General features: G+C 41.8%; 1 protein-coding gene across 3 annotated transcripts in view; it reads right to left on the minus strand.

Moving 5' to 3' along the window:
* The window catches only part of ARHGEF26 (Rho guanine nucleotide exchange factor 26), a 56005-nt gene that overhangs the window by 9096 nt on the left and 34298 nt on the right, over positions 1 to 12611 (minus strand). For all 3 annotated transcript variants that reach the window (XM_065674728.1, XM_065674727.1, XM_065674729.1), the window contains 3 exons: positions 11520 to 11594; positions 9712 to 9801; positions 4240 to 4394 (listed from right to left, as the gene is read on the minus strand). In XM_065674728.1, the coding sequence (XP_065530800.1) occupies positions 4240 to 4394; positions 9712 to 9801; positions 11520 to 11594 (320 nt within the window). The remainder of the gene's footprint in view (positions 1 to 4239; positions 4395 to 9711; positions 9802 to 11519; positions 11595 to 12611) is intronic.

The raw sequence follows: 12611 nt of genomic DNA on the forward strand, positions 1-12611 counted from the left end.
AGAATGAATCCAGGTTAATTGTGCTTTTATGCATGACTTCTTGGGTCCCAAAGTAGAAAAAATACAGATTACAGATAGGTTTTGCTTTAATTAAAGCCATTTAACATGAGCACAGTGAGAAGCTGGGAGAAATCTTCAACATATCAGCATGTGGGAAGATAGATTTTAATTTCTGCATATGTAACTAGCTCAGGGTTGCTACAAGGAATTTTAATTCGAATGTATTCTGTACATCCTTTTCCTTTGGAAGGACGCACACAGCTCATCCCTGAAACGTAACACACTTGCATTTACTGGGACTCTCCTACGGTATAAAAGCATGTTTTAAGAGTTTGTGAGAAGAGGTTCGTGTTTCACATTCCCCTAAATCCACCTCCAGATTCAAATTCACTCATTTATCTGCAAAAAGATGCTACTCATCCCTGGAAGGCAGTTGTTTTGGGTGCCATCCACAGTAGCTGAGGGTACCTACTGAAGAAGGAAAAAAACATTTTTTTATCTAATATTTATCAGTCTCCCCCTCTTTTTTCTTAAAATATAAACTCTAAACCAGGAAAAGGCTGGCTGGTGTGGTTGGAGTTGGGGCTTTTGGGTTTGCTGGGTTTCATTTGTTTTAAAGAAGTCGGTTCAGTATTTCAGTCTGGGAATCCCTGCCTAGCCAAGATGGAGCTTGCAAAACCAGCAAGGGATGCTGCTGTAGTTCTTTGAGAATCTTCCATCTGAAAAAGAAATGTAGTCTACACATTGGCTTAACTAGTAAGAAATGCATTCCTTATTAAAAAGTCAGAGATAAACCTCTACAAATCCTTCCTCTTCCTTGTCTCCATTCAACAAAATATTCCAACTTGACATTACCAGGCAGTCCTCACCATTTTACCTTCTGTGCCTCATGAGGCCCATAAACTCCCGTCTTTCCAAATGGGTAATGAAAGATGCTGACACAGCTGGAAGCGCTGATGAGCACAGATGTGTTATGAACAGAACCACGCAGCCAGGCAGCGGAGTAACACATCCTTTAGAATTACCGTCATCAGCTAATACAAACGGGCCCACATCTGTTTTTAGCCTAAGACTGAACTTTTTTGCTAAACTTTTCTTTCAATTCAGAACATGAAAGAACAGTACTATTTTTTACTCCTTTGCAGGGAATGTGTACACATTTTAGAGGTGCTTTTATGAAGGCAAATTACCTATTTCTTTAGTATCATCTGTTCTGGCTGCCCATGCTTTAACAGCAAGCATATAGTCCCCTTATCCCCTTTACTCTTTCCAGCTGCACTACTCTGCAGTCCTTGGTCTTTCTCGGAAGTTACAAAATCACCCCTGCATTTAAAGAGAAAACCGTGGATTTGCAAGCAGCCCTGAACCTGTGGGTGAATCCGGTGTATGAAGTCCAGCTGCATTCTGCTGTTGAGGCACCTTCAGAGCTGATAAGCCACAGAGCCATTAAGACAGACAGGATTCTAGTGGTAGGGGATTCCTTAGGGGATTCCTGAGAACAGAGTATTCCATGAATGTACACTCATTCAAAAATATAAGCCCCTCTGGAGCTCACCTGAAATTTCCCAAAAGCATACAGGATGTAACTAACTGGTGCATCTTCTGACTAGCTGAAGCAGCTTGAAAGAACAACTCTAAAAGATTATTACTCCTTGTGTCAGAATACTACCTTCAAAATCCAACGTCAGCATATGCTATTGGTTTTCTGGTTCCTGTAGTGGAGGTCATGGCCAAAATGGTGGCAATTCACAGTACAGCAAGGGGATAAATAAAGAGAGAACAGAAGTCAAAGGCTGGACCAGATGATCCTTGAGGTCCCTTCCAACCTGATATTCTGTGGTTCTATGATTGGTAAAACACTACCACAAAGCTGAAGGAACAGTAGATGAAATATTTATGTTACTCAAAGTCAGCCTACCCTTGGGTCTTTGCAGAGTATTCCCAATATTTACCTTTCCAAATTTCTCCATTTAATTTCCCAGAGTTACCTGAAGAGTCAGAGAACAAAGGACACTGTTCTGAAGGGCAATCTGGACAAGCTGAATTAGACTTCCAGCTCAGAACTGCTCTCCAAAGGGACCTGCCTTCTCCACTGTCTGCACAGGCAACTCTGAAGCATATACTGAGTGCTCCAAACATCACCCAGCTCTTTGCTTCATGCCATAATCCAGCCAACATCTGTGTTCACATGTATAAGAATTAACTGGTACCTTCCTGTGCACCAACCATACAAAAAGCTGTCCCTTCCCCCAAGAAGTGGACATCTGACACATGCTAGCACTGACTGCTCTTATCAAGGTAATGCATAAAAACTTTAAGGCCCCTTCAACTCAACCCATTCTATGATGTTGTAAACTCAGGAGCAGGCCTTGAGGATACACCAGGACAAGACCTCTCTGTATCTTTTTTTACAGCTAAAATGTAACAGTTCTCATTATGAGCAGGTTTCTGGGCCTGCTGCTCACTCAGTGTTAAAAGATGCAGCTCTTCCAATGATGAGTCTGACATCTGGCAAGCGTCCCTGCAACACAGATGGGAGCAGCGACATATGCCCTACCTGGCTGGAGCAGAGTTACTCCACAGTTACCCACATGACATCTCTGGCAGGTCCCACCAAGCCCAGCCCAGCCCTTCAGAAGTTAGGGCCAAGCTGCTGCCGGTTGCCTGTGCAAGGTCCTACATATATGGCAAACTGCTCAGAGGGGATGGCTGGAGCTTAACTCTGGGGTGAGAGTGCACAGCATGATTGGGGCACTAAGCAATTAGTATTTTTAGCACAGTAACAAGGGGGATTTTTTTTTCTAACAATGTCAAGAATCTTCTGAAACGCAACTGCTCAAGGGAAACACAAACATTTAAACTCAACCAGCAACAAGTATTTCTGTCCACTGCTGTGGCATCCATGGTAACACTGGGGGTGGGAAAACAGATCACCCAGAACTCAACTACTATTAATAAGCTGATTCACTCAGGCAAAGCACATGCTTCATACTCGGAGTATGTGGGAGGCTCACAGGAATTAGTGCTTTTCAATTGCATCTCTTTGTTTAGGTGGTCTTGAAAGAGTGACTGTGAACCTGATCATCCATATGAAGCGTTCTTCCAATTTTGACCTTTGGGCCCCTTTAGGACACTTCAATTCCAACTGCTCACAGCTGTCATAAATCCCAAGTCCCAAACTTTGGGTAAGATATGTTGTTATAAAAAATCTGGTTTATAATCTGGATACCAGGCCATCACATAGGAAACCAATAAACAATGTAACAACACAGATAATAGATGTGTCACTGTTTTCCCAACTCCAACATTTACTTAGCTACCAGCACAGTAATACATTAACAGCAGTCCCATAAGAGAAGAAACACACTGTTCAAAGAAGTGTGATCCAACTCTGATGTGCTGCCAGGGACTGAACAAGGGACTTTCACAGAAGCATTTCAGCATAAACTTTGATAAACACTGAATCTCAGAAACGTGTTCACATCAGTAAGATAGCTGGGGAGAAATCTATTTACTTGCCTTCCCATCTTTATTAAAAAAACCCCAAAATCTTCACTTAATATTTTTCTCCTCCTTTCTCATTTAGTTTTCTTAAGTATTAGCATTTTCTTCACAGATTTTATACCATATCTCATTCCTCAAAATTTATTTAAATAATGAATTTGAAGGATGTCTTTTAAAAATAGCTAGTATTTGGCTTAACTGGCCAACCCAGAGAAAAAAAAAACCCAAACAACAATTGTTTTTAAACTGTTTTTAGTCCCAGAATAAGGTTTATCTATCAAGTAGTATCTAATAGCAACAGCAGAGGATGTACATTCTGTTAAATTCGTCTAAACCTCTCATCAAATCTAGTGGTAAAATGGAGACTGCTAGAGCTGTCCCCCACACATCACTCCCCAAACCAGCCCAACTGTGGAAAGCATGGAGGGGAATAAACATTACCTCTTTATCCTTCCTCAACTTCTCCCTTTGCTAAGGCACCAAGGATGAACTCTTCAAATTAGTTTGACAATTTGGAGTTTTGGCAGTGTTTACCAAAAATTAATTCTGTTTAGTAGTTACACGTCATTACTAAACACGTGCTATGAGAAGCCAGGAAGCTTCCATGCTCCTTTCCCCTGGGCTGAAGCACACACAACAGTCACAGTAATTTTAAAAGACAACGGTAACTCGGCTGTTCTCTGTGACTTCAAGGAGCTGAACACAAAGGCAGTGTTATACTGGTGACACTCTTACCTCTTCTTCTTGGTGATAATGAGGACATCATTAAAGAGGAAGAAGTACACCTGCTGCTTAGAAGTTCTCTTAGAAAAAAGTCCAGTGTCTTCCACATACGCTGTTAATTCACCTCTTTTCACTAACCAGCGTGAAGAGGAAACCAGTGGAAATGGCTACAAAGCAAGAAAATAACATTTTAATCCTTCAAAAGTAGAGGTTTAAAAACTATCAGATAACAGTATTATGTATTTGGGGAAAAACAACATGCTTAAACAAACTCAAACAACACGTTATCAAGACTTAAAGTATCTTTGTCCCTCCTACAATACACAAGTAGTAGCATGCAAATACTTGAAAATCATTCACGCACATGGTATAATTGCCCATCTAAAGGAAGAATGAACAGACTGGATTGCTTCCACTGGGATGGAACAGACCATGTGAGATCTCCTAAGGAGATTAAAAGTAAAGAGACCGTCCTCCAGGAGTATGTGAGATTTCGCAGAATGCGTGAAGCAATCGTTCTTCAAGCACATACGAACTCTGGATTTTCCTCTAGGTACCTCACAGCTTTTCTGCCTACACAGTTGGGAAAAAGAGCTCCAGCTTCTAACTCAAACCCGAGAGCTATGGCACACCAAGCTTCATCACTTCCCTGAGGCCAGCTAGTACGACACTGTGCCTCATTCTGATCGTGTGTTCTGTGCCACACACACAGAGTGAAAAATGTACAATCCTTTAACAGAGAAATACACTGTACAACCTACCGTGAAGTGTTCTGTAAGCACATTAAACAGACATAAGCATATTAGCAAGACAGCACACAAGATTAGACTCGTCCCAGTGTAACATTGAACATTACTGAGATGTTCAGAGTATGCAGACTTTGTTGCCATTAAAATGTAAGGTGAGAAATGCAGAAGGCTTAGCAATCATGTGTGGCAGTATCCATTTTCTACTCTGTAAACTGAAGTTTCGACACAGCTCTGAAAAAAATGTGTAAAGCAGTATGTGTTTCATGGGGTTTGAACTAGCTGTCCCTTTTAATGCCAAACCAGTAATAACATCATATAGCTCATGACCCCATAAACTGACATCAGAAATCATAATAACATCATAAGCTCATGACATCATAAATTCACCTGTTGTTTGAAAGACACATCTGAAAGTCTTCAAATGACCTCTCTTCATTTGTCCACTTACAAAAGGCCACATTAGCAAACAACTGTTCTTCCTCAGGATCACCTTCAGCTTTTTCCTCATCTTCCATATGGCCAGAACACAGTGACTGCTACACTCAACCACAATTGCTCTGTGATTTGCTACACAGACAGCTCCAGGCATGCCACTAGAGCAGGGTCTGCGCTTGTTAGAGCATCCTCTCAGACCAGGCATGACAACTCTGTGTCACTGGCTCCCATAAAAGTCAGTCAGTTCACCCCTCAATTTATAAGGTGTGAGCAGAATCATTCTTCTGAGGTAATTACCACACCAAACCTCCCACATTATTTCCCTTAACAGCAGGAAGGGAGGTTCTCCACATACTTGCTGTCCTCACTAGTAGCTCCTGAAACATCATACGATTACCAGTGCACTGTCCTAGCTTCACCTAAGATGCTTCTTTCCTCCTCCCCACTATTTAAAGCACCTTTCATGTGCTTGTAAAAAAGTATTTCTTCATTCAGTTTGTCAGCTGTCATCTTCATTCTGCATGGGTTGGCTTTTTATATCTTTTAATCACTTTAGCTGCCTTTTACTGAGCTAACTCCAGCTTGTCAGCACTTGCCCTATAGTACCATGCCAAAACCAAGATGGTGCTCTGACTGCGATCTTACTGTTGGAAGAGCAGAATAGTAACTCCCTTTAATTTTCCATGCAACCACCCCTTGGTTTTGAGTGTCTAGGTACAATTTTACAGTGGCTTTTCCAAAGATACTTTCCCTGTCCCCATGCAGCACCGCAGAACTCCCACCCTCCTGCCTTCCCTTAGCAGGCAGCATGCTAACAGCAGGTGAAGGCTGCTCAAATGCAAAGTGCAGCAGCCCACTGGAGCTGTTGCAGACTGCTGCCCATTAAAGCAGCTTTCCACATTTTACCTTGCCCTAGACTGATTCCTGACCCAGCACACCCAGAACAGGCAGTAAACAACATCCTGTCCTCGCCTGGTACCCAAACACAGACTTCCCCTGGCACAAAGGTGACTTCTGCTATGCTGTAGACCCATGTGAGGGACCCTTCAAAGCCCAAATACTTCCCAAGTGGCTACTAATAAATACCAACATATTTCATTTATCTGCCGCAATTCCTGGTGAGTTTGCACTCATGCTAGTAAGACAGTATCAGTGTATTGAATCTTGATGAAATTCCCTTTGGATATTTCTTCCCAATTAATGCAAGCTCACGTATTCTGTTTTGATTTATATAATTTTTTGCAGGTTTTGAGGTTTGTACTACCCATTAGTTTACTAAATGCATTTTCTACTGTATTCTCTCATTTGGAAATGCTGAATTTTGTTTCAAATCCCTATTTTGTAATCAGATTTTTGCCCAAGTCTGTTAGTGAATCAGAGTGAATCAGTTGGGTTTGGTGTAACTTTAAGTTCATTAACTGTCAGTCATCCTGGATCAGCCACTAACTTGGGCTTTCTGCCAATACCACTTTATTGCTTTCTCCTAGGTCTGTATCAGGTCATTTTTATCATGTCTGGCCACATTATTAAAGGCTCATTGTTAAACCTCACAGGTTACAACAGGCCAGTTCAGCTTAGTACTCAGACACAATACCCCAGAGGAACTCCTTAGCCCCATCACTGAAATCACACACAGATTTGTATCAACATTCAGCTTTAAAACACATGGCACATTTACAATCAAAACTCTGTTGGTTCAGTCCCTTCAAGTCCAGAAACATGAAGAAAGTTTTTGAACAAATGGCCTTTACATTTCTGGAAATGCAGTAATGGCTCCAGGTGACAACAGAAGAGTGGGGAACATCAGCCCATGCCCCAACCATCATACCATCACGCTTGTCATGACTTCACAAAACAGGACTCTGGGCTGGATGGTCCCTGAACACTGAAGTAACACACATTTGTTTCATGAACAGTAAAATAACACACTTGGAGGAAAAAAAAACCCCACAATTTTTCTGGTGCTAAAGGTGAAAGATTCAAGAATTAAAAACTTTGGCATCTGAATTAAAAAATCAATTCTATAGATGAGCCATGTACAAAAGTGACATCTGAGTAGCTCCTCTTTCACTCCTGTGAAACACACTTCAGTTACATCTACCAAACAAAAATCCCCAAGCCCTCTACGAGGTCTCACATGAACAGACATAGCTGACCTAATTTATAATGGTTATAAAACAGAATTATAGCACCATAACGACTCTTACAAAGTACTTTGAAGATTCCTATTTGAGGACAAACTAGATTCCTCTAATCTGTACTCTAAGCGAGTTCATCACATTTTCCTAATTGACTCTATTTGAGAGGCAGCTTGTTTTTACTTTAATATTAATTTTTCCTTAATTGCCAAAAGAGTACATCGTGTCAACCATCTCCTTTCTATATAAAACAAGCTGTCAGAACTTAAAAATGTGCTGAAATGCAGCCAAAGCAGTCTTTTATATGCCAGCTGGCAAGCTCTCCAACCACAGATAAGGTCTGAACCACTAAGTGCACATGTAAGATGTGCAAATTAAAAACGGGCATTAAAAAACACAGAAAACAACATACATGAAGCTGTTTCGCTGCCACGAAGCTGGTGAGGGCTGCAAGTCACCACACACACAGGGATGAGTCACATGGAGCCTCTTGCTCCTGTGAGGTCGGGATCCCCATTCAGGCCCTGCTGGTCACTTCTGCAGATTCAAAACGCACGAATGAAACCGCTGAGCAGGTCACCCAAGGGTGTCAGACTCCCCAGACTCCTGTCAGACCAACTATGACCATGGCTGCTCTTTGCTCCTCCCAAAAACATTACTGTAGAGGATTTCTTTTCTTAATAAAAGCCTAGATTTTATCTTCAATACTAGAAAGAAAGTGGAATCTCTCAGCCTCCTAAGACTCTTTACAGTTATCTGAGGGTTACCTGAGTATACCTGTAAAGCAAGACAAAACCTTGGCATTATCACAGTGAACTGTATTAATACAGGTGTAGTTTAGCTTAACCAATTTCACCTCATGGAAGCTGCCTGCTATTCCAGGAGAGCATCGCACTGTTTTGGTCCTGGCAGCTGCTGCTGGACCCCATGTGCTGTCACAGGGAAAAGTGGGTGACTCCTGCCTGCGGGCATGACCTCCAAGCAGGGTGCTGGGCTCTCCCTACAGCAGTTCCTGCGTGCTGTGCAGCACCCCGGTGCTACCCTCCCATCAGGCAGCTCACACAAAAAGCATGGAGCCTCAGAAGGGCAGTTTTCACAGCAGACTATCAGAATGTTGCAGAAAGAGATCAGAACTCCAAGCAACTTGTCCTGAGCTGACCGGAAATGGGCCTGGGTTTTTATTTCATGCTGCTGTGAATCCAGATAGTCAAACACAATTAGGATTCCTCCTGGTGTGAAAGCAGTCACTCAGGCATACTGTTCCTACCACATGTAAGACCATCTCCACACCAAGCAGCAGCAGCTGGCCTCTCTCCCAACCACAACATCTTCACAGCAACTTATCTTCACAGCAAAGATAACTTAATTCAGTATACATATAAAAAAGATTTTGCTGTAACATAATCCTTCTACTTGAAATCAAAATACCTGACAAAAGGTTTAACTTTTATCCTGCCATAACAGATCATTTCTTCACAACAATTACTGTGTAACACAGAGAGGCTATTAAAGTTCCACTGTTTGCTGTATCAATTACAAACACTGCTGCACCCTTTAGAGACAGACACAAATTGTTTTTCACCTACAGCCAGAAATCTAAGCAAAACCTTAAAAATAGCTACAGCTATATTTATGTATCTACAGCTTTCAGAAAAGTCAATTCAGGTATGATAAATTTACCAGAACATCTCCACACACTGCCAGAGCACGTGCCAAAATGAGAAGCCAAACTGCTTCATGATGCAATAGCTCCCCCAAACCAATTCTTTCATTCCTCCAACAAGCTCCCACTCTCAAGAGACTTCAGCAACTCCTCAGTTAAGCAGACACATTTTTCAATGGCCTCCATTTGCAGTGGAGAGCTGCAACAATTCCTGCACACATCAGAAATGATGCTGTGCAGTCTTCTGGATTTGATTTATGTGAGGAGGAAAAAGAGAGACAAAAGAGCAATTCAAAGTCCAACAGGCTCTACTTACTCTGAATTTCCAGAGCTTCACCGCTCCAGAATCTAAACTTGGTTCCTTAGCTGAATGCTCATGTCGGCATTACAGCCTGCACTAATTACTTTTTATGCTGGCAATGATCCTATTAATGCTTAACATGTGGTCAAAGCTATTCATGTGCTACATGATTTACGGTGACAAATACAATCATCATACCTTGATTTTAAATTCCAGCTGGGAGTTAATTGTGTACATCATTTCTGTCCTTTCCATTTTCCGAGCACCTTCATTGCACAAACGCACCAGCTAAGAAAAAGAGACATTTATTTAACAGGCTTCATGTACTCAAGATCTGTAATACAAGCTTTTGTAGATTTATAAAGTACATTTCTGGGGGAGCATAAAATTGACACAGGAATGAGATTTTCATGCTGGGTCACAGCCATAATGTTTCCAAGACCAGACTGAAAGCAGCCCTGAGTGACCAGGTCTGACTTGACAGCACTTCTTCCTTTCAGGCTGCATGACCCAAGGTCCCCCTCAACCTGTATTATCCAATACTGCTACAATAATTATATATTCTTCAGGGGCATCCATATGGTACAAAGGTTCAGCTCAAAGTTCTGATGGAGAATGGCCACAGCTCTGCCCAAGTTAATGATCAGCTCCAAAATAAGCAACCTTCAGACTGGCGCAGCAGGGTGATGTGCTGCCATGTCTACCACACACATTTGGCAGCCCCAACACAGGCACTGTGCTACCAGCTTGTTAAGCTAAAGCAAACGGTACCCCAGAAAAGGTTTCATTACAGCAGACCTTCAGAGTCTGCAGTCTTACAGCAGGCTACAGTTTCCCTGAAGTCTGCACATGGGGTTGAGGAGCAAGTAAAAACAGGGGGTAAAGATGGAAGGGCAAGAAAACGCATTCCCTACAACCCCACATCATCACACATGGACTTCCCAACCACCAATTGGCCTCTTCCCGTTCTATAACCCGGCACTTCACATGTCGTACACTGTTCCTGCAGGAAAACCCAGCTGTGGTGGCAGCAGCACAATGCTGCTGGGTTTAGAGTGTCTTATTCAGTAATAACCAAACAGTAATTTAGGCCTGAAACCGATCCCTAGTGGCCTTTCTTAAATAAAGGAATTCAGTGGTTTTATGCTTCAGTGCTCTTCCCCTTTGCATTATTTATGCATGGAAACCATCCACTTTCCCTTAAAGTAGATAAGGATGTTCTAGGCCCAAGGTAATATCTAGCCACAACGTGCTAGATTTTTTTTTGCTTTACTAAAGCACCCCAGGCACTTCTCATTCACAACAGTCCCTGATGCACTGCACTTTCTGAAATTCTGAGATCTTGGTGGCAAAGTATAACCAGTTGTTAGATCCTCAGGTTTTCTTTTCATGCCACCATGTTTTAGTTTAAAGAGCTGACAATTTCCAGAATATATTAAACGGATAGATTGGAATTTCCCATGAATTAAAAAAAGGTAATCTGATTTCTCAGGTCCAAATGGAAGGAAGTGAAATTTATTCTACAAGAGCTGTTGAAACATACAGTCTGTGCATGGAAAATGGACTTGGGCTCCTCTTCCCAACCACTGATTCTTGGTAAACAAGTGTGACTCCAGGAGAGAGAACAACTTTGGACCACTGACAGGAGGCGATCTGGTTAACTTACAATAAAAGCAGAAAGAATTTGGAATCTTCCAGGGAAACTTAAACCTTTCTTTTCTCTACTGTCAGAACAGGGCTTGGGCTCTTTTGGTATGTCTGGTCCTGCCATACGGCCTTCTGTCGTCAGAAGCGGCAGCAAACAGAACAAGTATGCCCAACTACATAATGAAACAGGTGAACAAGATGAGTAATAACATGGTAATTAATTATCAGGTGACTAAAATAACCCAAACCCAGCCACCTCTCACAGTGGGCTTCCAAAATGACAGAAGTATGCAGTGTGATTTCAGGAGAACAGTCAAAGCAGAAAAGCTTCTTCATGCAGATTAAACTGAAGAACTTACCTTGCTCACTTCTTTCAGAGCCCGCTTGCAGTTCTCATATTTTGATGAATCCTTGGGAGTCTTCTGACAAATGGTCTGAAATGAAATGTCAGTGACTTCAGAGGACTAGGAAGCACAGGCTGTGACAAACACATACATATTAATTGAAATCAGAGGTGAGGTCACTGCTGGGACTGAGATCAATGAGGGAACACTGGATCGCTTCCTCAAGAGTGCTTTGTCACACCAACAGAACACCTCTGAAAGCTTTTGGAGCCACACAGTATTTTGCATCTTGTAGCCCATCTCCACAACAGCAGCACAATGGGAGAATAAGGCTTCACCCTCCCAGGACAGGGGAAGCTTCACCAACTTATCTCCAACTTCTGTCAACCCACAACAAATCCCACTACAGCCATACAGAACCAGGTTCTTCTGTTCCAGTGTTAAGCTTTTCCTGGAAGTTGAAATACCCAGTTTTTACAACTGCACTTCCAGTAAGAAAACTGTACCAGCTTGCTCCCTTGACCTCTCCATGGAAGGTGTTTCCAAAGGATTAAGAGAAGAAAAGGCTCTTCAGGCTACACTGGTACAGGAACCAGAAAAAAATATAGACATCAGTATTATCTTATTAAAACAAAAAAGCACATGGAAGGGAGCACAGCTGCAGCATCCAAACACAGGAAGCACTGGAAAGCAATGAGAAGTAAATCCAATCCATGATTTACATGACAGTTACATCTATTTGCAGAGCTCGTTCTTACCAGTTAGAGATGAAGCCCCACCAGAAATAGGCAATGACAGACCAGATAAATTACTTTTTTATTGAGAAACAAAAACATTTTATGATATTTTACTTTAAATTAGTCTTTGGTTTAAGTATGTTCTCTCCTCTGAACGTAGTTGGAGCCATAGTTCTGATACTGAAGCCTTAAAAATCAAATTCACTGGAAGTCTCAATGTAAGGTTTACACAACAATATCCAAGGAAAAACAAATGAAACAAACTGGAACAGTGTAAAAAAAAAAAATGATTGGTTTGCCATTTAAATACTTTCAGCTGAAGAGGGGGAATAGGGGAAAAAAACAAGAAAGAGAAGGCCCACCTAGGGAC

This window comes from Lathamus discolor, chromosome 3 (genome assembly GCF_037157495.1).
Source record: "Lathamus discolor isolate bLatDis1 chromosome 3, bLatDis1.hap1, whole genome shotgun sequence".
Taxonomy (NCBI): Eukaryota; Metazoa; Chordata; class Aves; order Psittaciformes; family Psittacidae; genus Lathamus; species Lathamus discolor.